The sequence below is a fragment of the Octodon degus genome, unplaced genomic scaffold (assembly GCF_000260255.1).
Source record: "Octodon degus isolate 3935 unplaced genomic scaffold, OctDeg1.0 scaffold00026, whole genome shotgun sequence".
Classification (NCBI taxonomy): domain Eukaryota; kingdom Metazoa; phylum Chordata; class Mammalia; order Rodentia; family Octodontidae; genus Octodon; species Octodon degus.
Window position 1 is genome coordinate 8,762,248 of NW_004524602.1, and position 26,642 is coordinate 8,788,889.

General features: G+C 44.9%; 1 protein-coding gene across 3 annotated transcripts in view; it reads right to left on the bottom strand.

Annotated features, from left to right (window-relative positions):
• Positions 1–26,642, bottom strand: part of Map2k5 (mitogen-activated protein kinase kinase 5) — a 278,062-nt gene that overhangs the window by 88,773 nt on the left and 162,647 nt on the right. For 2 of the 3 annotated variants that reach the window (XM_023712674.1, XM_004628790.2), the window contains exons 16-17: positions 26,556–26,627; positions 2,757–2,786 (exon numbers count right to left, since the gene is read on the bottom strand). In XM_023712674.1, coding sequence (XP_023568442.1) covers positions 2,757–2,786; positions 26,556–26,627 — 102 coding nt within the window. The remainder of the gene's footprint in view (positions 1–2,756; positions 2,787–26,555; positions 26,628–26,642) is intronic. The other variant, XM_004628792.2, reaches the window with a different exon arrangement.

The following is a 26,642-nucleotide window of genomic DNA, read 5'->3' on the forward strand; positions in this document are numbered from 1 at the left end:
CTTCTTCTTCTCTCTTCTCAACTTGCCACCAGTGAAGAGACCCAGTTCTGGTGCCCTGCTCTGATGTTCTCAGTCCAGATACAGAGGCTTCAACACTGTGATCTTAATGACATAGGAAAGGCCTTTCCACATTCAAGGACAAGCAGGCGATACTCAGGAGGAAGGAGTCAGTCCTCAACCTGGTAAGCAGAACACTGCTTTGATCTTACCACTGCTTTATGAGTTTCCTGTCACAAGAGGTAATCAAACAGCTTGGATGTCTGCTGTGGGAAATGTTCTAAGAAGTTAGATGTGATGATGTCCGAGGTCTCTCCTACCCCTCAGGGTCTTTGGTTCACTCCTATCTACTCTACTTAGATTCACTGCAACCAAATGAGTCACAGTTCACAGAGTGCTTAGGAGTTCTAGTGAGCTGCTGCAAGCCAAGGACAGGGTATTCATTGTTTTGTAATCCCAGTCTGTGATACTACGAGAACATGCATTTTTTTTTCGTGTGCTTTAGCTGAGGGCAGAGGGAGGGGAAGAAAGCCTTATAAAGTTCCATTCCTCAACTCTGTCAATAGTACAAAGCCTGTAAAATAAATGCCAGTTCCATCCAAAATCACATTGATTTTAGCAACAGAACGCCCAAACTTCTGTTGAAAGCTCTGGAAAAAGGGGCTTGTATTATTTTTTAAAATACAAGTCCCAATTTGGTAATGACAATTTTTTTTTTTTTTTTTTTTTTTTGGTCTTTTTGAGACAGGGTCTCACTATGCAGTCCAGCCTAGCCTTGAACTCACTTTGTAGCCCAGGCTGGTCTTGAACTCACAAAGCTCCTCCTGCCCCTGCCTCCTGAGTGCTGGGATTACAGCTGTGTGCCATCACACCCAGTCAACATTCCATGATAATGGAAGAAATATAGTCCTCCCCTCCCCACTCCGACATAAAGGATACTGCTAACTAGGGAGTTCAGCATATTAGACCTTCTCACCTTGCGCTTGACTGAGCTGATAACGTGTAATACTCAGACACTGGAACACGGCAGAGATATCTCTCCCCCTCTTCCCACCTGACCACAGCCCTCCATCTGTCGCAGGAGATCCACACCCAGACTCCTCACTTGCCAACTCCTACTGAGGGATTATTCCAGACACCAGGAGCCTCCAAAATACAGCTTCAAGCCAGGCATGGTGGTACACACCTCTCATCCCAGCACTACAGAGGCTGAGGCAAGAGGATATCTGGGAGCTTCCAACCAGCCTGGGCTATAAGTGAGCTCAAGACTAGCCTGAACTGCCCAATGAGACCCCATCTCAATGAGGTAAAACCAACAAACATACAAAGAAGAATATAGCTACATTTTTAATCTTTGGCATTTTTATGAGATGGCTTTAAGTTTTCTGTGAAGACTTGTTTGAGAGAAGATATTGTAGAGAGCCTCTCCTGCTCATTTTCACAATTTTACAGGATTATATAAACTGGCCAAACAATGAATTATTTAAAAATTACTGACAGAATAAGAGGCTTTACCAAGATAAATACTGTAATGAGCTATAAATCTTGAAAATGTGACTTTAATTTGATGGGCTACCTAGAGCTAGCCCGCATTGCCGGTGCGCACATGATCTTTCAGGTTTTTCTCTTTAAGGAAAAGATTATGCTTGAATAAATAAGCTTACAAATCTGAAAAGCGGGACTAATGCTCCTGAGCTTAACACCTTGGATGGTTCCTCTTCCACTTGTCTAAGACTTTAACTAGGAAGGAAAAAGGATAGGAGAGACATTTTGGTGAGAGAAGGCTCTTTAAATGTCTACAAGGGTACCAGGAAAATTTCCTCCAACGGCTTATAAAGATGGTGGAGAGAATGAGCCCCCTCCTATTATTCAATAACCATGTTTGGGATGCATCTGCATAATCTAGCCATGCATAAATTAGTATGTGTAATACAACACTTATTTGCATAATAATAGCAAGTTAATAGATGCTTAAAGAGCAGAGACCAACACCACCTTTAAATCAGACATGCCTCCAGGCACTTTGGCCTGTACAGACCAAGATGCCAGAAAAACACTGAGCTTCGACCAGAGGAAAACAGTCCAGCCGTTCATTTTCTATCCCTCCAGACATTTCACTTATTTCCTCACACACGCTGGGGAATCATTTGCAAACCACAAGACAGCTTTATATTTTAAATGCTAGCACCCTCCAACAATAAACATTTTAAAGAAATTATAAAAATTGGAGTCAACAGTGCTAATACAATGGACTGTTTGTTTTCTTAGAAATGTGGGCAGGGAGGAGCAAAATCCACAAAGAATGTGCTCAAAATTACATGTAACAACAGGGGCCTAGTTACCTGGCAAAAATAATGATCTAGATTATTTTCACTCTTCATCTGAATCCTCTAAATAAAAGTAATTTTAATTAAACCCAAAAGCTAAAAAAAAAAAAAAAAAGTACCAGGCTGAGCCCCTCCTCCAGCTTCAATCTGAGCACAAGGTCCTGGGCCAGGAGAAGGGAAAAATATCTCAAATGTCACACAAAGGAAGAGCACAGATCGCTGTCAACCTTTAACAAAGAGGAAAAAGTCTGGAGTTTAAAAAAAAAATCACAAATCAATAGAGACTTCTAAATGACTCCTTTAAGATACCACTTTTCAATTTAACAGGACAGATTTATCTGTATGGGGCTCCAGTGTTCAAGATTGCTCCCTGCACCTTCATACATAGGAATGAATGTCACAGTGGCAAACGGCAGTAATGAACAATCTTACCTGAGGATATGGGAACCTCCCAAGAGCAAGCTGGGAAAGGAAATAATATTTGTCTAGTTATAGATTTGCATGCAGGGCAGATCTCCTTAAGACAGACAAGTACTAAATTTCAGAACTGTATCCAGCAAATATAAAAAACCCTCACAACCTTGAATACACAAACTAAATTATTGCTGTAATTACACTAGGAACTGTATTTAGAATGGACATTTTCAATAGACAATGCTGCATTCCTGATCAAATATTTTAACTCTAATAACTAAACATTATCCTTATGTGCTTTCTCTTAGGAATATTCTCAGCTCTGTGGGCATTACTCACATTTACACGCATGCGACAGTTTCTTCTAGACAGAGGTGTAAAATGGTTGGCTTTTTGTCTTGTATAATGGGAACATCTAATTGTTCTCAGCTCTGTGGAGTTTTCAGTTAGAAGTATAAGTAAGGATTGCAGGAAGTGAGGAATGGGTCATATTATGAAACTGAAAATTGTGCCACCAATTTCACATACTTGTTGAGTCTTTTCATACATCTTCTATTCACAGTGAGTAGAAAAGGGCTACTGCTAGTGGGAAGATGGCCATTTGCAGACCTTGAAGTTAAAACTGTATGCCTAAGTGCAGCTGCAAAAGTGGATCCTCAGAACTTCTGGTTTAGATTGATTCATTAATGACTATTTCTGGACTAGTTACTTAATTTAGCTTTTGGGAACCCCCACCCACGAAAAAAAAGATTTGACCAAGAATAGGCTCGATAAGATCAAATGCAACACATACCTCATAATCTATTTAAATAATGGCAAAAATTTCCAAGTTCCTGTTTGGCCCATTCTTAGTCCTGAACCCCTTCATACACACCCGCAACTGCATTCAGAGTAGAATCACACCAGGGAATTTCAAAGCTAAGATAGATCTAAGAGAGTGCTGATTGGCTTCATAAACCAGAATCCTACAGTTCTACTGAGGAGTCCCACTGAGTTTATCAGTGGGAACCCAGGGACAGACCCCAAGATGTTGACCGTGCTTGAACATTCCTGAATTCCTCTTGCAGCAATGTGTAGTACCATTCCATGGAACAGAAGAATACCTGCTTTGTTTTATTGGAAGTGTATCTTGGATTTAAAATTATACTCTTCAGGTTGTTGGCCACCTGAATTATTTGCAGACTAACATGAGAATGATCTAAGAACATAAGCAAAATCCAAAGCTAACTACAAAGAGTAAATATTTTGTTGCTTACTAAGGGTAGACATGAAAATGTGGGGGTTTTCAAAATTTCAAGACCAGTTTGAACAACAGCAATGTAACAGGAGTAAGTCATATGATCTTATAAAGCAACTACTTTGAAAGGGACAGCACTCCCTTGAGGGTGTATATGTGTGTTTGTGTGTGTGTGTGTGTGTGTGTGTGTGTGTTTTGAAATACCTAGTGTCATTACCTTGTAATCATCTTACATACAAGCTATATATTTTTGCATACATGGACTTTCAAGCTATAAAGTTATACTATCATTATTTCATTTGACGGACATCATTAATCCTTTTACATATAAATAACAAAAATAGCCAGGTATGATTGCGCCTGCCTATAATCTGAGCTACCTGGGAAGCTAAGGCTGAAGAGCTGCAAGTTCAAAGCCATCCTGGGCAACTCAGTGTGGGCCTGTCTCAAGGGGGTGGGGGGGCTCAGTGCTCCCACTATGTCCACTCTGTCTCCACTCAGGGCTGTTTGCCTCACAGTCTGAATGATGACAGGGTGTTTCTGGCTGGTGAGAACATCCACAGTGACCCCGGAGTCCTCACTGCAGCGGGGGCTCAGGCATCCCCGTTGTCCTGGGCTCACTAGAAAGGCAGGGCAGCTTGCCCAGAGCGCCACCTACCACCACACAGACTGTGGGGCGGGAATTCTGCATATACTTCCACTGGCACTAGAAAAACAGCAAGAGGTGGGGGTCTCAACTAAAAACCAGAGTTTATCAACTACCAGAGAACACTAAGAACTTTCTATCTTGAGCCCTCTGCAGACATGGCGTCACTTGGGATGTACACCTTGTTAGGGACCCTGGAACAATTCTGTCCCCATGGCTTACAGGAGGAAGACACTTGCCTGTCACACATGCTGTCAAGATCTAGACCAGCTGGCAGCTGCCAGCATTGGCCACTGAGTCTTACAGTTTAAAGAATTAAGAAATATGAAGCAGAAGCTTTAAGAAGAAGAGGAGGGTAAGGTGAAAATCCAAATTCTCTCCCACTTCAATGCTACCTCTGATTCTCAACCTCACTGCTGGTTATAAAGAGCCAAGCTCCAGGATACTGACTGGGACACACCTACTTGGCCCCTCTGTGACAACTACTACAGCACAGACAGGACTGTTGGCAGCAATGGGCTGTTCTGCAAGATGCCACCATTCAGGAGAACAGAGGGAAACTCAGGAAAATGCAGTGGGAGCACTGAGCCCCCATTTCCTTTTGAGACAGGGCCTCACTAAGTCACCCACTCAAGCCCAGGCTCCTTGGGGCAGTGTGAGAACCGATGGACACCTCACTCTTGGGTCTGGCTTTGTTTCTGCTGCATTTTCCTGATACCTGATGGAGTCTCCATCCTATCTTTCCACTATGTTCCTGGGAGGACAGAGTCCAAAGCATCCTGCAGCTTGGGGTTTCAGGGCAGAGAGGGGTTCTTGGACCTTGATCAGCAGGTAACATGGTAACAGCAGTGGGGCAACCACTTCCTTTCCTATCCTTGGGCTGCTTAGCAAGCAATGCTGTACTAGTGAACACGGGCCACGGCACTACCATTGTGGCACTAAAAGCAGTTGTTTTAATCAGAGGAACCTGCCTTCTAAACCTTGGCCCTTCCAGATCTAACACAGCCACAGTGTTTACATTCCACACTGCCTCATGGCAAAGTAGAAGGAAATACACAGACAGGCTCTAGAAGCCTTGTATTAAACTCTCTTAGGAGGAGGTAAGAAGGAAAAGGGGTTCTTAGCAGATACAGCCTTGAAAAGTAAAAATAAACACAGAACCCTTATGGGGAAAGGGAGTGCACATGCTCTGTGTTCCAGAGACAGACAGACCCGGGGCCATTCTGTATCCTTTACCCCTACTGGCCTATCAGTCTACTTGCATTTCCCCAGTTTTTATTGTCAAGGTATTATAAATTAGGAAACTTACAAAAGAGAGTATGTAATCGTCTCTGAAATGGCCTGCAGATATGTCACTGTACTAAATGTGTTTCAGATTTAATGAAGCTTTAATGTCCTTTTTAATTTTGCCTGTTTCTGTATCACCAGGGGTCGGGCAAGGCAATCAGCACTCAAGAGGGTGGTTTGGTTTAAAACTAGGAAAAAACTCATTTGCTTATGAGTTGCACTGTATTTTCTTAATTAAATTTACTGAGTAAAATGGTTTAAGTTCAGCCAACCAATGACCTTTGTATGTAGATTTAGATTTATAAATAGGTTAACAGTTAAAGTAAAGGGAGGAAGAAAAAAGAACTGCAACAAAGCAAACAGATTAGGGCTAAGCCAATAGAAATCTTTGCTCTCTTTATCATCTTTATAAAAGATGCATTTAAATACAGGCAGCTTAAGTCCAGTTTTAAAAAAAATACATTGAAAAATGTGGACACACATAAGCACCAGCGATTCATCAAATGACTCACACATCCTTTTCAGTCCCAGGAGGGGAGTTGCTCACACTGTAAAGGATTTGGAAAAGCTTTAGTTGTTTTCTGAGAGTGGAGGTAGACAGGACGGAGGGAGAAGAGTCTATCTGACGTTAAATAAAAAAGTACATTTTAATTCCAAATACTAAAGGCTCAGCAAACTGCTGAATACTTCTTGTGGGACATTTACTATGTAAATGGCAGAAAGAGAATGTCTTCGATGTGGTTACCAGTTGGGAATACATTTAAATAACAGGAAACCAGTAACATTTAAACACTGTAAAACTAGGAATACTTCTTAGTGCCATCTTATTGATCTTTGATTTGTCTAACCATAATCCATGAACTGCTCTTGCCTTGGAAGTATTGAAAATGTTGAATACATTGTATTTCACAATTTAAATAACAGATATTTGGGTGTATATACTTCTCCATGTGTGTGGGTGTACAACTATTACAACTGTTGATACACAACAACTGCATGATGAAAACCTCTGTATTTTATTTATTTAAAAAATCTTTTATTTATTTATTTATTTATTTGGTACAGGGTCTTGCTACGCACCTTTGATTCATAGTGATCGTCCTGTCTCAGCCTCACCAGCACTGAGATTACAGGTGTGTGCCACCATGCCTTGTTTCAGGGGCTGGCACAGTGCACCCAGGCTGGGGCCAGCACAGCATGTGCAACTGGGGACTGAACACAGGTCCTTGTACTTGCCACAGAGGCACTGAGACCGCTGAGCTATCTCCTCAGCCCCCAGACCTCTGTATTTTAACAAAAAGGGTCAATGACATTTACTTACAATGAAAATGGTTTTAGCCAATAATAAATATAACTGCCATGAAATGTAATGAAAATGGTTTTTGTTGATATTAAATAACTGTCACAAATTATAATGGAGGAGAAGAAAAGTGTACCTTGTACCCAGAAAGCAGTGCAGGGCACAAACTCACAGCACGGTCTTGGTGATCAGGCCCCTGACATACAATATCAGCCATGTAAAGCAAGTAGTTTTAAGTTTACAGTTATACAGAAGAGCACTGTTTTTAAATTCTTAATTTAGACATACTCTATGTTTCTCAGCATAACTGCAAATTGAAAATAAGCATTTTCAATATAGCCAGTGATCTAGCTGAAGGAGGACTTTATAGCTTGAAATGTTCTAAAATTTGTTCTTAATTACCTTGTGCACATTTTACACAATTAAATTTCCATCCAAGGATTTTGCATTTAGATTGTATACTGCAGTTAAACGTTCATTTCATAGAAATGTAGCAGTCACTTTGCAGCACTCAGGCACTGGCAAATTTTTAAAAAATCAGACTTAACTACTGGATTACACAAAATTCCCTGGGTGAGATTTCATCCAGGACCATTTTACACAGTCCTAGAGAAAAAGCTTAAATCTTCTGAAACTATGCTGGCAAGGAACCACAATAAATATTAAATACCTCAAAAATCTACCCTAAGATTTTACTTTTCTCCTCATGTATCAATTTCGCTGTCTTCTCAATGAATGGTTTAAAAAACAATCCAGAGGATAGAACAGCAATTTTCCAGTGTTAAAGTGCTTCGGAGGTTAAACCAGCAACAAAGAACATAGGAACATGAAGCATCTTGAAGTAGGGTTTCAATTAAACGTGGAAGATTTAGTAATGCAGGACAAAAAAAAAAAGGAGAGTTACAAATTAATTTAATCTTCTGCCTATAGTTTGCAGCTGCACTCCAAAGTGTCTGGGGCTTAAGAACAAAGCCTTGAAAGGCCTCGGAGTGAGGAGAGCGTGGGCTTTTAATGTATAACGCCATTAGCTGATAACTTGTAGAGAGTCTGCAACCCCTGTGGAGGGGCATAAGTGCGAGTAACAGAGACTGATGAAGTGACATGTTTGTTCACGTCTACAACTATGAGGAAGGGGGTTATTACGAACACATCAGGCCCAGCAGAAGCACGCCCTAATAACCTCTGGGACCCTCCGCCTTATCAGTGCTCACTACATCAAGTATATTGAAATCAAAACTTAATGTACTTTAATTAAAGACAATTAGTTTGTTTTACTATTACTGTTTAACTTCTATGATAATACACTGCAAATTAAAGATGAAATAATAAATGTAATGAAAGTGTCAAACTGTATACACCTCTCCATCTATGGTAGGTGAAACGAGCTTAGCAATGTTGTCTGTTTAAGGAAATGCAAGGTCACCGCTGTAAAGTGTTACTCTAAAAAGAAGACAGTGGGGCATGCATATTTCCTTATTTGATTTACACTTATTTTCACAAAATACCTTTTTACAAACTTGAAAGATTTAACATAAACAGAACTATGGCCCAGAGGTAGCCAATAATAAATATAACTGCCATGAAATGTAACAAAAATGGTTTTTGTTGATATTAAATAACTGTCACGAAATTATAATGGAGGAGAAGAAAAGTGTACCTTGTACCCAGAAAGGGTACAGGCACTTAATAATTTGCCCAAGGTTATAAGTTGGAGGCAAACTTGTTAAATTATGAGAACACGGGGCTCTACAGATGTTTTGGCAATGGGAAGGACCCATTGGCAAAGGCCTAAGAGACTTCCAGTGCATGGGCAAATGGGCAAAGAACTCATCACGTCTGACTGCAAGGTGCCAAGCACTCCTGAGAGCTCGTAAATAACACTCTTCACTTTGTATAGAAAAAGCCTAAATGTGAGCCCATCAGGGTGCTCCTTAACACATGCCAACAAACCAAGTCCTTGTCTTCACCAGAGTCCAGTGGTAGAAAGGAAATTCATTTCAACTTAAGGAGCCCAAGCATAGTAGCACAAAGGAATAAATCAAGCACTTCTCTATCATTCAGAAGGTTCTGTGTTCTAGGCCAGATTACTACTAATAATGGAGGAAAGACAGCCTTACAAATAAATGTTTCTAATACACTGTTTTTTTTTTTTTAATTAGAAATGGGCTTATTACAGCGGACACTTAAATGGGGAGAGGGCAACAGTAATTCACAAACACAATATCCTAATGCTGTTCCTTTAATTGCTTTATTTGTTTCACTGTTAAGAATGATTGCTTGCTGTAGCCTAGCCATGAACGCTGAAAAGCATGATACATGGAGGTCTCAACCTGGGCAAACTGTACCTAAACTTACACTTTATTGCAGCTTAGTTCACAATCTTCACCTAATATAGGGTTCTATCCCAGTGCAGCAGGAGGATAAATCATCCTGGAATATTACTCTGGCAAAGTTTAGCTGTGACTGGAGCATATGTGCTTTCGAGCCACTGAAGCACAGGCCCATAAAATACACTAATTACTGGGAGTTATGGTCACTGAGTGATTGATAGCGCTCTGCAAGGCAACTTCCTCATTTCCAGCTCTTCTGACGGGGCTCATCCGCCGCATAGCAATTATTAATTCATGACCTACCCCTCAGGCACTGGTACCTTTACTTCTAATTCTCCTGCTACCCAACTCCTGCTACAGCTGGACACTGTCTTTCTTCATTCTGATGGCTGCGTAAGGATGATAAAAAGTGAATTTCATGTTAAATGCTATTGTTTTGAATCTTTAAACGTTGGTTGGTTGGCCTAACCCTGCTGTCCCCTAACGTGCACTTGTCCTTCCACTCCTATAATGCTGCTTTGTTTGTACCATTTTTTTCCTTTAAAAAAAGGAGTACGCATGTGTGTGTGTGTGTGTGTGTGTGTGTGTGTGTGAGTTTATACTTGAACATGTGTATATGGGCATATCTATCTGCTTGTCTATATATTGGACCAAAAACTCTGGCTGAATAACTTTTTGGTTGAATACTGTGTTTAAAAGCTATATATAATTTCAATTAGGCTATAGAAAATATGAGGCAGCTAACTGATGAAAAAAAAAAAAAAAAAAAAAAAAGGAATGGGCTGGCCAGACAGCTTAGCGGATTAAAGCGCCTGCTCAGGCAGACACAGGGACCCGGGTTTGATCACCGGTGTGTCCCTGGAGTGTGCTGAGATGGAGATTGAGACTGGGCGTGCACCTGCAATCCCAGTACTTGGGAGGCTGAGAACAGGAGGATCACTATGAGTTCGATCTGTGTAGTGAGACCCGGTAGACCTGGTAGTAAATACATATAAATAAATAAATAAATAAATAAATAAATAAATAAATGAATGAATGAATGAATGAATGAAAGAAAAGACCACTTTTGTGACTGGGCATACATTCTAATTGTTCCATGCTGGTTTTCAGCAGCAGCTCTACTCAGAGTAATGCTAATTAAAATATCTGGGTATATAACGAAATCTGTAGAAGCCACTTAAAAACAACACAAAGGTCTCTTTTAATGGTGTTCTGTGTAGCACAGGAAAGTTAGAGAAAGACTCAGAATTACAGAAAGATAAAGTTCAGTCGTGACAGGTGAAAGCAAGCACTGTGCTTTTCTAAGCGACACGTCAGCGCTCTCTGAAGGCCTGCACAGCTCTCAGATGCCACACTGAGGTCGCACTCTTCCTGTCTAGAACCCGAGACAGGGCGGCAGCTGAACAGATGGAGCTTTCCCTTCCCGATCTCTGTAGGATGCTCTCCCGTTCTCTCCCTTCGGTTGGAAGTCACTCCTGGAAGACCCTAGTCACAGTTTTGGGGCCAAATTCATACCACTCCTTGCCAAGACCATTCCCAGGAAAATGTACTGCCTCCTACTGGTTGTAGGTCCTTGTAGTTGACATCCTCCCGTGTCTCTGATGCCTGGTACCCTTTAACTTGTAAACCTTAAACCTTGAACTTTTATATTTTCTCTGACACCAGAAATAATATTTTACATTTAGGATGATCACGAGCAGCGGCTGATTCTGATAAATCCTCTGATAATGCTGTCTCAAGCCTGCTCACGCAGGTGCTGCATGGCTTGGGTGTTTGTCTGCTCTGCTGCCTTGGGGAATACGGCATGCAGTAGTCAGTATTAGGTCCGACAGTCTTACCCTCTTGCTTCGGCGTCACTGCTTGGAATGATCAGTAGCTACCGCTTTCATGTATTTAAGTGCTATGATTAATTCAGATGGCTTATTTCTTATTAAAGACTAAAGGGTTGCAAGAAGGGAAAAGATTAAGAGTTAACTGCCCCCAAACCTATCATCCCATGTGTTTAATTAGCCATGTGAATCCTTATCAGAATTAAGAAATGACACCCTTTAAGGATGTGTGTGTAATGCTGACCTATGTCCTCTGACAGAGGCAGCTGGTATCCCATCAACGGTCTCTTAGAGACCTTGCTCCGCAGGCTTCCATCTGCAAATTGCTCTCCGGAGTCAGGCAGCTGTGGATACTGGAGAGAACATCAGAGCCGGGTCTAGTCTAGCGAGTTCAGTCTAATCTCTCGTTCTAGTCCACAGTCACAAGCAGCGATGCACTCCTGCTCTTGGCATGTGCAGCCAGGCCAGCTGAAGCAGTCTAACCTGCCCGCGAATGTGGCTCAGCCGCCATTGCCTCCAGAAGGGCTGCTGTGGTGGGTGGTATTTCCAGTCATGGTGTGCACACTCCTTCACATGTGATCTTGTCACTTCCTTAAAGACAGCCTGCGATGTGATCAGCAGAGGGTGGGAGCAGGGAGGGGTGCAACGTCTGAGGCGGGGCCTCTCACTCTCATGAGGCCTGAGCTGGTCAGAGGGGAGAGGAGGAGAGGGAATGCGCGAGCAAGAGATGGAGGGCACGGACGAGAAGCTAACGTCGCAGCCTCTCCTGGCGGGGGGGGGGGGTGGCCTACTGTGGATCTGCCATTCTTAACCAACCATTCTTTGCAGTGTCCTGAGACCCTTCACGCTATGTCAAATGCTGAGCCCTGCTAAGATTCCAGACCCACAAAACCCTGGGTAAGTAAGTGGTTGTGATTTTAAGCCACTGATTTTGCATAGCTTAGTAAGCAGTAACTGAAAACTGAAGTGCTCTGCCTGGCACTGACGCTGGCCGGTGCTCTTGCCAGCCCAGGCCCCAGTGTCTCCTGTCCTGTGACTTCTCCTCCTGCCTGGTCAGGAAGCTGTGGAGGGCAAAGCCTGTGCTCCTACGGCCTGCGCAAGGCACCGCTGGCTACGATTGCTGAAGAGATGGGATTTTCACTTGTCCACTTTCTAGTGCAGTATGCACACTGCAAATTAGGTTTGTTTTTGTGTTTCTTTTAACAACTAAATGAGCCCTTGGATTCTGAACACCAACAAGCATATTTCAAAATAGAGTAAAAATGTACCAGCTACTGGCATAGCATAAGGTGTAGTGCTATGGAAAGAAGACTGCCCAGCACAGCCATGGGAAACTCATCTTTCTTTCTTCTGATTTCTTGCTCATTCACGCTCCATTCATCTTTTTAAAATTTTTATTTAAAAATAAACAAAACCCCCATTAAAACCAAAAATACACACTTCAGCTATGAGTATGGTCTCAAATTACATCCATTTACCTATAAAAGTCTCTAGTTTATCCTTCTTTATGGCTGAGTAATATTCCAATATATAAAAAGACCACATCTTTTAATCTCTTCTTTGTTTGATGGGCACTGGGGTTGTTTCCAAGAGCTGGCTATTACAACCTGTGCTGCTATAAACACGGGCACCATCTCTTCTTTTCTCATGCTGCTTGACCTACTTCCTTTTTGTAGCATACCGGAAGAAGTGGACTGTGGTCAGTGGCTCAGGACACCTGGATGCTTGCTGCTGCTGGTCCATCACTTGACTTCCTGGAAATGTCCTTTAACTTTTCTGGATCTGTTTCTTCACTTGTAACACAAGATCTCTAAGACTCTTAATGCTCTTAATCTTTGATGTCTCCAAGAACTAGCTTTTCAGTCACTTCCCATCACAGCGGCGAGACGTGTAAGTGGGTTAACTGAGTATGTGACCACTTTGTGAAGCCTCTTACGTGTGAGGCACTATGGCATCTCCCTTGCTGCCAGGACGTCACTGAGCATGAGGGCATGAACAGCTCGGCAGTGCTCTGGGCCGCCCAGGGAAGGGCTCCACTCTGGGCTTCTTATGTCATGGGAGTCGGCGAGGGCACCATCCTCCTCGGGGCCCAGCTTTTCTCACTGGGAAGGGCAGTGTTTTCTGAAGCTCTAAAAAGACTAGTCTCTGAAAATAAGAAAAAGTGTATAGAAGAATATACTGAATAAATGCTGCAGATGTGCTGAAGTTATGTAACAAGGTCTGTGGAATACTAAAAAAATTTTAAAGTTACTGGGCCACCGGATTTGAGTATTGATAGAATTCTAGGACAGTGGTGTCTACACTGGGTCCCTCAAAGTAGCTCCCAGAATGGTTAGACTCATGGAATTTTAGATGTCACCAGAACATGGGTTTCTTCTTCTCCTTTCCATCTTAACTCAAGAAACGGCCCCACAACACACAGGGAATCCTAGCCTCTCGCCCGGCTGACTTTTGCCCAGTAAGCCACAGCGTCAGGCTCCCTTCTTTAATGTGTCAGTCTGCGGAGGCAGGGATTTTGTCCATTTTGCTCCTAGCAGGGCCCCCGATGACTTGCCACTTATAGTAGGTACTGAATAAATATCTGCTAAGTGACTAATGAATAAATGACTACATCATTGCTAACCTATACAGGTCTCTCCCACAAAGAATCTCTAGTAAGAACTCGGGGATGAGTGGGCGTTCAGTCCCTACTGAAGTGCCCCCTGGGAAGGAATATATTTACTTCTAAAGGCAGATGATCCACTGCTGAGTAGCTACTAGAAAGTCCTTTATATTGAATAAAACACCATGGGACTTTTTTTGTTTTGGTTTTAGTTTCAGAAGGTCACCCTGAAGGTCACAAGACAACAGCTTGCTTCTTGTCCTCTGACAATCCTTCAAATATCCGAAAATGGCTGTCAAATGCCAGTGCTGTCTTCGCTCTACTTTTTTATTCTTCGTATCAGGACTTTAGTGACTCCCTGTTCTTTGACTCCAGATCTGGAAGGTTTGTGTAGACGTACAGTGTGGGCATGTGCTGTTGGGAAAACTTTAAAAGCAGCCTGAAATCCACCAAAATAGCACAATGCCCAGCGGGGACCACTCGCACCTGCCCACCTTGCTCTGTCAATCTCCTGTGGCTGTTCCCGGCGGCGCTGAGCACAAAGCGAGCTGGACAATGCTGCATGTGGGGGAGACGCTGCGCTCTGTCCGCCAGTTTCCCTTCCACTCCAGGCGCTGACAACCTTGGCAAATGCACATGTAGGCGTGGTAATCTGAGACAGCTGGATCCCTTCACAAACCTTGCAAAGGACCCAACCAGCCCATCCGTCATCTGCTGGAAGTCCTTTTTACAGCTCCTTTTTGCAGTGAGTCACACAAAAGCTTACACCAAAAAATGACAGAGAAAAATCAAGTGAAGGCAGAATTAGAGAAAGGGGAGTAAGAGCAGAGGCAGCTGCAGGCTCTTCTCCTCCACGTTCTTCGGCAGAGGCCAGGGTTGGGACTCCCGGCCAGCCCCTCCCTCTTCCCCACAGTGCTCTCTGACATCTGCCTTGTGTCTGGACCCTGGAGATCCTCGTGCCCGCTCCCAGTTTCTGGCTGAAACTTCTGATCAACAGGTCAGACGTTTCACTAGTGCGAGCAGCAGACTGGATGCATGTATCTCAGTAAGACTCAACTTCCACTCACATTTTTTGTTTTTAAAAGAAGGAGAACAGCCTAGGTTGTATGGTAATAACAATAAGCTTGTCTTCTGGAGGGTTAACAACCTAAGTTTGCAGACCAAAATTAGAGAAAAAGGAGGGCCGCAGGGAAAGCCAGCATTTTGGCCCTAGCCTTCTAAGGTCAATTAAGACTCAGGACATATGAGAACTTGTACTGTAACGTCATGTAACTCGGTAGTGCCCCAAATTTTTTGATCAAGGAGATTATGGGGCCAAAAAGGAAAGTGATCGATGATGTAGAGTGTGCCTAAGGAGAGTCACATGGAGAGAAGACACTCTCTCAGGCTTTCACAGAGAGCACGTTGGCCAAGCAATGGCCACGACTCATCCACATGGCTGACACCGACAAAGGTTCTACAATCTGAGGTACAGGATCTCAGGAAAATCCTGAGGGGATTTCACTGACCTTCTCAGACCCAAAAGCTACAACTCTTGTTGCACAGGTCCTGCTTTACCTTGGTCTTAACCATCCAGCAGAAAAGTATAAAAACGAAGTATAAGAAGTAAAGCCATGCTGTTATGTTGAGCTGTAGGGGACTCAGGTCAATAATTTCTGACATTGCCAGTGAAACGGAAGACCCAATACTATTATGGACCTCTGAACTCTTTTAGAATATTTTGCTGAGTTTACACACCTATAATATTTAAATGATAGAACTTAACAAAAAAAGGGGATACAGATGAATGTCCATTTTGTGTCTGTGTATTCAAAGTGGTTAGGATAGATATATAGTTACATTCTCTTAATGAATAGAGAGATTTGTTCTAATGATGCTTGTAAATAGGATATCATGTCCACATCTTGTACAGCAATTAACCACTAGGAAGAATGTATGCAATGTGTTAATTATTGAAACTGTCCTACCAATTTGGTTTGAAACTGTCTCATTGTTATTTGTTTCTCAATAAAATTATGGAAAAAAATAAATAAAAGAAGGAGAGAAAATCTTGAGATTGGAGTGCATCACGCAAAATGCCAAATTTTTTTGGTCTAGAAAAGCTGGTGACAACTGCTACAGGCCACCCAGGGTCATCTGTTACCCCTGAGCCCAGGTTCACAGTCATTAAGGGGCCCGAGTGGGAAACAAAGCCACAGCCGAGACACACGCGGGCAGCTGAATCTCTGAGAAGTGTTTTTGGTAGGTTGGTGCAAGGAGTTCTGAAAGTACCAGCAGTAGGATCTAAGTCTAGGGATGGTCCCTAACTCCTGTAGTTGGAAAGCACTCAATACATACAGGATGTGATTTCAAAGAGAAGCTTAATGATTAAAGTAACTTTACAGTGCTAATGTTATTATTATTTATGTATTTGGTGCAGAGTCTCACTATGCAGCTGGGACTCACAGTGATCTTCCTGTTTTCAGCCTCCCTAGCACTGGGATTACTGGCATGTGCCACCACACCCACATTAGGTGGCTGGATCATCAGTGTGCCAGGGGCGGGGCTGGCAAGGCACGTGGTGCTGGGGATCAAACCCTGGTCCCTGCCCTTGCCTAAGCAGGTGCTTAGTTGGCTGAGCTATCTCACCCACCCTACAGTGCTAATGTTAAAAGAAAGTGTTTATAAAACAACCCACCCAGGTGTTGTGGGGCATATCTGTAATTCTAACACCTGGGAGGCTGAGGCAGGAGGACTGCCATGAGTTTCAGGCCAGCTTAAACTAAATAGCAAGACTCTATCTCAAAAAAAGAAAAAAGTGTACTGGGGATGTAGCTCAGGAGTTGAGTTTTTGCCTTCTATGCACAAGGCTCTGGGCTTGATCCCCAGCAACACACACACACACACACACACACACACACACACACACACACTAGCAACCCCCCCCAGTACTGAAAATACTCCAATCCTGGTTTCAAAAACTATGAATGTTTCTCAGCATTGCCTATCCTCTGCTGCCTCACAGTACTCTAGGCTCCACGAGGAAAAGGGACATACTTATTTTATTTACCAATGCATCCCCTGCACTTAGGAAGTGTTTGACACTTAAAAGGTATGTGATGGATATTAGAGAACGAATATTATGTTTTCTTATTGTACAGATAAGAAACTCTAAAACTCATGTTGAAATGTAACTGCCACCACGCAGTATTAAAGGGCAAGACCTTCAAGAGATGATTTGGTCCTTGGGCAGGACTTCTGAGGACTGACGCTGCTATCGTGGGGATGGGGCAGTCAGCACCTGAGGGGATCTGTTACAGACAAGGGCAGGCTCGACCACTCTGTCTCTCCGTGCTCATGCCCTTCTGCTATGTTTCATGCCTCAGCTCCAAGGCCCTTGCTGGATGAGGTCCCTTGATTTTCCAGCTTCCAAACCCGAGAACTGACCAAACTTCTGTTGCCTGCATTTGCCCAGTCTGCGGTGGTCTGTGTAAACACGCAGAATGGGTTAAGACGCCACCACTTGGAGCAGAAAAGCAAACTGGCCAAGATCACCTGAACTCAAGTTGCGGTGCCAAGACGTGGCCACCCCTGGCTGACCCGAAGTCTGAGCGCTTTGGGAGTTCAGTAGCTAGGATGACAGGCAGCCCTGCACTCCAACAATGATTTCAGAAAGGAAAATCTCTAGGTCCCCATCAAATGTCTCTAGACATTTCTGTCAGAGGTACTAGGTGGAGCTGTGCCACTTTTTTAATACTTGTATTTTCATGTACAAAGCTCAACATGGCATACATGTTTGCTTTTCAATGTAGATCATACTTCATTTTCTTCATATTTAATTGTCTTCTCTGATGCCCATTAAGTAGTAAGTAGAAAGGTAAAGACAAAAAAGTCATTAAGAACTTTCACATTCCTGTAAGACAAGGCTGTTATATCTACTTATATTTTTATTTTTTGAGACAGGGTCTCATTATGTAGGTCAGGCTGGCTTTCAACTCATGATCCTTCTGCCTTAGCCTTCCAAATACTGGGAGCGCAAATGCATGCCACAATACCTGGCTATCTGGAACTACTGCCTCCCTCATATGATTTCCAGGCCCTTCAAGCTGCACTTTTCAGTTATTTTAGCCTCTGTTATACCCTAAGAGCCTCCCTCAAGTAGCTCATGAAGAGAAAAGCACTGGACACCTGACTAAAAACTCTACTTGTGGGCTGTGCTTGCAGATGAGGGCTTTCTGGAGCACGGGCCTTGCTAGGCTCTCCGGCTGGGAGCGCCTGCCCTCCAGGTCTTCAAGACTTCCTCCCTTGCGCAGTGTGGTGGTGCATACCTGCAATCCCACCACTCAGGAGGCCAGCCTGGGCTAGTCACTTCCGAAGACTTCCTCCTTGAGCCAGGCACATGCCTATAATCCCAATACTCTGGGAGGCTGAGGGAAGATGACAGGTTCAAGCCCCACCTGAACAATTTAGAGACTTAGTGAGACCTTGTCTCAAAAGATAAAGCTGGGAAAGCTCTGGGTTTAATCTCCAGTACGGTTGACAGACAGACAGACAGACACATACACATACACACCTCCTGGTCACAGTCCTTAGAAATGTCTCTGCTCATCTAGAAACAGTGTGAGGCTACAGTGTTCAGAACTGAAATTTTCCCTTGTTGCCTGTGCTCCCTATAATGGGGCCAGACCTCTGCCACAGCCAGATATCACTTATTTTATTCTAAAAACACTACCCTCAGTCTCCTGCAGACTTGGGGAAGGTCACCTGCCTGCTGGTACCAGGGTCAGACGGCCTCCCCCCTCTCCAGGGCTCCCTCTCTTGCGTCCCTCCTGCACGCCAGCTGTGGTGCAGCCCTGGGCCCCTGGTGCCGCCAGTGGCTGCGGCTCCTTGCTGGTCCTTCTGCTGGCGACCACGTGACACTGGTGGTTCTGCCAAGTTCTTCACTGCTGTTCCTCTGCTTCCTTATGTGCAAATCTTGGGGGTGGGGTGGGGTGGGTGTCTCCTTTCTCATTTGTCTTTATGATATCAGGTCTTTTAAAAAAATCCTTCACAGTTATCTTTAGTGGAGTTTGAGAAGAGACTGCAAACTTTCACCGCACTCGTCATCTTTAAGCAAATCAGCGGTCTCTAGGAATCAAATATGGACATTTTAGCTAATTCCTTTTAACCCTTTAATGTCTAGGGTTCCATTACAATGGAGCATACTGGCATTTTTTTTTTCTCTTATATGAAATTCATTCAAAAAATAAAAAACTGTGTTAAATAGATGGGACAACTGTTTTTCTCATGTGACCTATGTTCAAAAGCTCTTAAGTTCATCCCCCATTGGGAATGGGGAAACTGAGGCCTGGAGAGATTACATGATGTACCAAGGGTCTAGAGCTCAGAATGCCTGAGACAGTCTTTGAACTCGGGTCTGCTCTGGTGGCAAACAGGGAGGGCTGTTCCGAAGCAGCACAGCTGTCATCTATTCATGAACACTTACAGGCACCTCTGTTAAAGGCGCCAGCAAACTTTAAACTCTGATCTTTATTCTCAGAAACAGCTCCAAAACCACGAGGAACACAAGGAAATAGAGAGCCACCGTGACTTCCCAAGTGCCCACCCTGGGACTGGCATGGTGCTACACCATGCAGGGGGTGGTGGGAGACTCAGCTGCACCCTGTCAATTACCAGTCTGCAAGGTAGAAAATGTTCCTGCCACAAGGCAGCAGTAGATGGAGGTCAAAGAGGAAGACAGTCCTTCAAGCTGGAGAGATCAGAGCTGGTATCGGCAAGATGGATGTTTAAATTGTGTCTTGGGGAAAAGAAGAAATATGACAGGCACAAAGACAGCACGGTACGGCGCTGCATGGATTTTTTTTTAATCTGGCAAAGGTAATTCTAAAGCTCAAGGAAAATTTCTTTTTCTTTTGTGCAAGATCTCATTTCGCAGCTCAGATTTGTAGAGATCCTTCTGTTTTCTGCCTCCCTAGTGCTGGGATTATAGGCGTGGGCTACCACTCCCGGACTCCATCACTGACTCAGCGTGCCCGGGGATGGGGCCGGTGTGGCATGCGGTGCCAGGGATTGAACCCTGGCCCCTGCGCTTACCTAAGCAAGCGCTTAGTCCACTGAGCTATCTCACTGGCCCTAGGGAAAATTCTTTTTGTTGAAACAACGGATTGCACACTCCTTTCCAGAAGATGGTGCTGCTTTGAGGACTGTCACCTGTGCACTTTCTGACCATGTTCCCACCTAACTTGAGGCATTTTTTTGAAGCCAGGGTCTTTGCTTTCATCATTTACTATATCATTCAAGCTACCTCGATGAAGTGGTGATCGTGCTGAGGAGGGGCCTCCCCCTGGACCTGATGACATATCAATTAACCAAGCACGTTGGGATGGCCTGCTTGCTGGGGCCCAGGAGACCAACCGGCACGCAGAAGTGGCAAGCAAAGGCAGAGAGCCAGGATCCCGCTGAAAGGAGCAAACACTAAAGTCTGGTGCTGCAGCAGTGCCTGGGAGGGGCCAGCAACTGCCTACAGACCACATACCAGGACACCCGCCTGCCCCCAGTAAGCACAAGGACACCACTGGCTGGGCCTGGTGTCCTTTACTGTACACGCATTGTCCTGAGTACTGCGGTGTGAGGCTGCAGGAGTTGTGTGTCGGCTAGTTTCTGACCTGTTAAGAGCATCTTAAAACCCAGTTTTTGCATATAGTACCACTTTTTACTTGTCACCAACATGTTTCTGTGTGGACTCAAGTGACACATGCATATGAATGGAGCAACTAATGGGAAAAATCAAGAATAACAGCAGCACGTGGTGATGTACACTGGTGAGTCCAGCACTGGGAGGCTGAGGCAGGACGATTTCAAATTTGAGCCTGGCCTGGGCAACTTAAGTCAGTTAGCAAGACACTGTCTCAAAATAAAATAAATAACAACAACAACAATAACAAAAAAAAAATAGGACTCTTCCCTCAAGCCATTCTCTGGGAGAAGAGATGAAAACTAAACTGCCTGTGAAATCAGCAAACTGTACCCTTAAATGTTTTGATATCTTTTCTTTTAAGGATTAAATAAAGCCCTCACACTTGGTAAAAGCAAGTACTTTTTATGTACCAAATCACTTTCATTTTAGAGTTCAGCCCTCAAGTCTTGAAGAGCAACTACAGTACTGGAGAGAACAATCCCAAAACTCAACACCATGGAATGAATCACCACAGCTTCCTAAGACAGGCGAATATTCTGGAATAGGTTTAACCCTATAGCTCGTCCTGGTTCAGAGGTCTTGAAGCCTTGTCTATGCGCTTCATATCTTTTTCTTTTTCTTTTCCTTCTGCATTTCCACACTATTCTAGGTGCACTCTGAGGACAAACTGCGATCCCACAGGGTTCTCCGTTCCATCAGGAGCAAGCCACACCTTCTCACATGAGGTCACCACTTTTGAGTGACACTAAAACTAATCCACAGGTGGGGACCACAGCACGGGTAGAGATAAACACGCAAGAGAGCAGCAGGCCAAATCCCTCCCAGCTAAGAAACCCACACACTCTACTCATGCTGAACAATCTCACTAGTTCCTTTTTAAGAATAATCACCATTTTTATGTCACTTGTGTCAAGTCCAAACACTTCACACGACCAACAAAATCCTGGAGAGCCCCCCGACCAGGGGCTCCCAAGCTGAGAGGAGACAGCAGCAGCTGAACCGCTGGCCGAGTCTGCTACTAAACATTCTTTGCTTAAGGCACAAATGTGCTTGTCTGATTTTTAAACTGGCACACGTTAGTGGCGTGTGGCATCATCTGTTGGGACAGAGAAGGTTGTGCAAGGCCTCATTCCAGCTCCCCCTGGGGATGGTGGCAGCACATTAACAAGGGATGGGCGGACGCTGGCAGTGTGGGAGTCTGAAGGGATGAGGGCAGTCCCCGGCCCAGCGTCACCAAACCTCGGAGAGGAGTTCCCACAAGTGGGGAGAGGAGGGGTCACAGGCTGCAGCTCCCCGTTGCCTCCCTGACTCTTGGGTAACTGGGGAAGTTCTCTGGCTCAGTTTCCTCTAGCCTTGTCTGTATCATACTTCCCTAAGGGAAGAACTGGTCGACTTCACACACCCTGAGGAAGCTACGTTCGTAAGCGGGCAGGGCAAACGTGCTTGGAAAGACACTGCTGCCTTGATAGCTGCCTTCTCCTGCCAGTGCCGAGGGAACGGCGCCCCACCTCCGTGCTGGGAACGGGAGCGCTCCTCGTCCTTCCCTGCTGTCTCCTAGGGACAAGCTCCTCCCCAGCAGGTCTCCCTCACAGGGCAGCTCCTCCTTACGCCCCATCCCCAGAGGCTGGGAGTCCTCCATCAGCACCTCTGTGGAAGGCTCGGCACACTGTCTCAGCCTCAGGTGACTTCTCTTCCAGGCCTGGCTCTTCTCAGCTTTGTGTGCCCCACTCCCTGGCTTGCCCAAGGGCACCTGGGGAAGTGAAAAGTACAGAATAAACAGAAGTGTCTATTCTCTGGAGTCCACGCCTAGGACTCCTGTTTGAAAAGGAAGAACAGAAGAGAAGCAATTGTTCGGAAGTGCAGACTATGTTTCGGGATGCAGACTGCTTCCTCCCATTTCCAAATGCTATTGCAATTCACACTTTGCTCATGTGCAGGAAGTTAAAACAGGGCTCACCACATCTATAGCAAGCGCACTGTGGTAAACACAAAGAACCCTGGCCGTCAAATACTTCTTTTGGATCAACTTCTTGGTCATTCCAGGTCATCTCATCTGCCCCTAAGAAAACAGCACAGTGGGCTTCCCCTGCAGCCGTCAGTACTCCGGCACCCATGGTGTCTCATCTTTGGGCTCAACTCCTCTTCTCCCCTTCCCAGTCTCATGCTTTCCTCTTCCTCGATCCCAAAGAAACCCAGCATAAAATACTCACCGGAGTCTTATTCTAGTCTCCCCATGACCTCCCGGCCCACACTGGGGTTGCTCACACACTGGTGCTTGCTTGCGCACTGGGTCAGGAGCTCAGGGCAGGGGCTGCAGACTCTGCCTCATCTGAAGGCTTTTAGTTAGGCATCCCTACAAAGAGGGGCTCAACAAGCCTTTCCAATTACTTCTTTTTTTAATTTTTTTGGTCTTTTTTGAGACAGGGTTTCACGATGAAGTTCAGGCTGTCCTTGAGCTCACTTTGTAGCACAGGCTGGTCTTGAACTCCCAACGGTCATCCTGCCTCAGCTGCCTGGGTGTGGGATTACAGGTGCACACCACCCGGCCCGGGTCCTGACTGCTTCTTCTGGTGGTACTGGGAATGGCACCCGGGGTCTAATCCATGCTAGGCAAGTGTTCTATTAAGCAGCCACACCCCGGAACCTCAGCCCCTGGTCTTTTAAATAGGAGTTCACTAAGTTGCCAAGCTGGCCTCCAATTTGTGATCCTCCCACCTCAGCCTTCCAGATAGAGGAATTACAGAAATATGTCCCTGCTGCTTTCATGCTCATAGTCAGAGTCTACTGTACTCCTATCACATCTCTTCCTCTTGCTTTAACATGTCAGTATGTTTGCCCGCCTGTGGGTACAGCTAATGTTGATTGTGCAGAAAAGAACCACAGGTGTGTTCATATGCAAGTGGTGTGCGTATGTACGTGTATGCGTGTGTGTAGCTATTGGAATTTAGAATTTGAACATTCTCCAAAGGTCTCCCTTCCTGCCACCCATTTTAAGACACGGAATGCTACAGGGCTGACGCTGGCGCTCTCTCCTGAGAGCACACTCCTCTGGCACACAGGCATCCTACACGCAATGATGACAGTTTTTTCAGTTTCCTAGACCTAATCCTCCTCAATCTTATAAGCACAATGATGTCTGGGGAGATAGTTTGGCAGTCTAAGTGCCTGCCTGGCAAGTGCAAGGACCCAAGCTTGATCGCTGGTACTGCATGCCATGCCAGCCCCAGAACCCCGGGCAAGCCATACCGGACTGAAACCCGGCATGGTGGCACAGGCCTGTAATCCCAGTGCTGGGGAGGCTGAGACAGGAGGATCACTTCGAGCACGAGCTGCGTAGCGAGACCCTGGACCAAAGCAAGCAAGCAAGAAGCAGCAAGCAAGCACAATGAGCCTGCTTTCCTCAGTGGAGAAATGAGGGTGATTAATGCCCCCCTCCAATACATCAGCATAACTTCTCTTCCTACAAAATAAAAGAGTCCTCTTTTATTATTCTTTGCATTGCCAGTACCTAGAAAAATCCTGGCATATTTATTTTTAAAATTTATTTTAAACATATTTATTGCCACCTCTGCCTTGCTACCTAGCCAGCTGACCTGCTGTTTGTGTGTTTGCCTCTCTATGGCCACACTCCACGGAGCACTTAGTGACCCTGTGAAGATCTAAGTCAGATCATTTACCCTGACAGTGACACCTCAAGTCTTCAGCATGGCTTACAAGGTGGTATATGATGGCGCCGGAAATTATCTCTGCGTTTGTTTTGTCCATTTTTCCCTTGGTAACTCCATGCCAGTCACACTGGTCTGCACTTCCCTTGTGTGTGCCAAGTGCACCCCATCTCAGTGCCTGGCCTGGCTGCTACTGGGTGGCTCCTTCCTGTCATAGCCTACAAGACTCTGCACACACAGAACTTTATCAGAGGGGGCTGCCTCAGCTCCTCTTCTCCACAGGATGTGTCACCACCCAACTCCACGCTTGGTTGGCACTGGTTTTCTGTCTTTGCCCCTGGGCCCCATTGTTCCCTTGTAGATTTACCCCGGGAGAGCCAGGAGTGGAGTCCCTGCATTCATCTGTACCCACCCTCCATGCAGCAGGACGGCAGGAGCTCGACTGGGAAGCTTAAGCCAAGCGGGAGAGGATGAAGGAGAACAGACATAGGTGCTCCGAGTCTGAAACCCGTTAGCTCTGCTCTGACAGGAGTGAAGCCTCTGCGCTTCGTGCCACGTGAGGGTCCTTCCTGTCTCAGCCATACACCTACAGCTGCCCCATGAAAGCTAAGGGAAGTGCACTATGGGAGGCAGTAGAGCTGCAGGGAGTCAGTCTGCAAAGTGGCTCAGAGATCTCACTTTACAGATAAAGGAGCTGAGGCCAGGGCCCCCTCGGAAACCAGTGGAAAGCTGGAGCTGCAAGCTAGGTCTTCCGCTCCAATCTGGTGTTCTTAGCTTATACCACGTAACCCCTCAGTTAGTCTATACAATATAGGGAATGACAATTACTTAAAATAAGAGTGAAATTACATGGTGGCACGATGTGAGTCCCACAGATCAGAAGCACTGGTTTCCCGAGAAACAGGCGAAGAGAACAAGCCCCTCAGGACTCCGTGGGCCGTTCTGAGCTCTGTCCCTCATCGCACTTCTCAGCAAGGCATGCACACTGCGCTCCTTGTGAGACTCCCAAAGGGAAGGAGAGGAGAACGCGGTCTCCAAACACTGCAACTTTCCCTTTCCTTTCCTTTTTCCTTTTCCCTTTCCTTTCCTTTTTCCTTTCCATTTTCCTTTTCCCTTTCCTTTCCTTTTTCCTTTTCCCTTTCCATTTTCCTTTTCCCTTTCCTTTCCTTTTTCCTTTTCCCTTTCCTTTCCCTTTTCCTTTTCCCTTTCCTTTTTCCTTTTCCCTTTCCTTTCCTTTTTCCTTTTCCCTTTCCTTTCCTTTTTCCTTTTCCCTTTCCTTTCCTTTCCTTTTTCCTTTTCCCTTTCCTTTCCTTTCCACCAGGCCAGTGAATTAAGTCTGAGGACACTTCCTTGCACAGACAGTGGCATTCATGCATTACAAAAAGTGCAAGTATTTGACTACAGAAAGGCAATAGAACTGTCACTGCACCTCTGTGACCTTATTAAAAGTGCTCTTTCTATTTTTTAAAGAGTCTTTTCTACTTTTTCAGATTTATCTGAATCAATGGAATTGAGAAACAATTTTTGAAGCCCTGGCAAGCACCAGGGTTCTATCACCAGGGTAACTCCAATTGGGCCCAATGTCCTTGTGGCAGAAGTCATATGCTCATTTTATAGAACTCAGGCTAGAGTTCTGCGGGGCTGCACCGAGCAACTAAGATAAAGTCCATTCTAAATACAGCGCTGAGGAACAACAACGCGGAGTCATGCTGTGCGCCCCCCCTCCACTCACGCCTCCCTCCACAAAAACACACAACTCTAACAGACTGAGGCGGTCTTAAACAGACACACAGCTTACACAGGCAAATGAGCAGGCTGTGCCCGAGCGCTGCAGTCCCCTTCGGGTGTCAGATGTGCATTCCATCACGGCCACTGCCACACAGTATTTTCCTGGAGCCCTTCGTTTAGAACACAGGCTCTCCAGATTCCGTGTGTGGAAGGGTCATCCAGAGAGCACATGAAGCATGCAGACCCCTGGAGACTACTGACCCCACTGACCTTTGATGGGGTTTGGGAAGTCTGTTATAATAAGGACTGCAGCGTGTGTCTTACATCCGTGAATGGTAGTGCTTTAGAATAACTCAGTCCATAATCACCCAAGGGTGTCAGGGAGAGGACTGTGGAGTCCTAGCCTGTATACATGCATATAACATAATGACAATGTTACCCTTTCAAAATCCCCACTCTTTCTGATAGGACATGAGTACAAATATCACAGAAGCATCTGTAGCCAACAGCACTGTACCTCCATGAAAGAGATTCCTAAGCTCCAGACGTCAGAATGAATTCCATACTGCTCTCCTGAAATTCTTTCAGGCTGCAAGAAAACAGA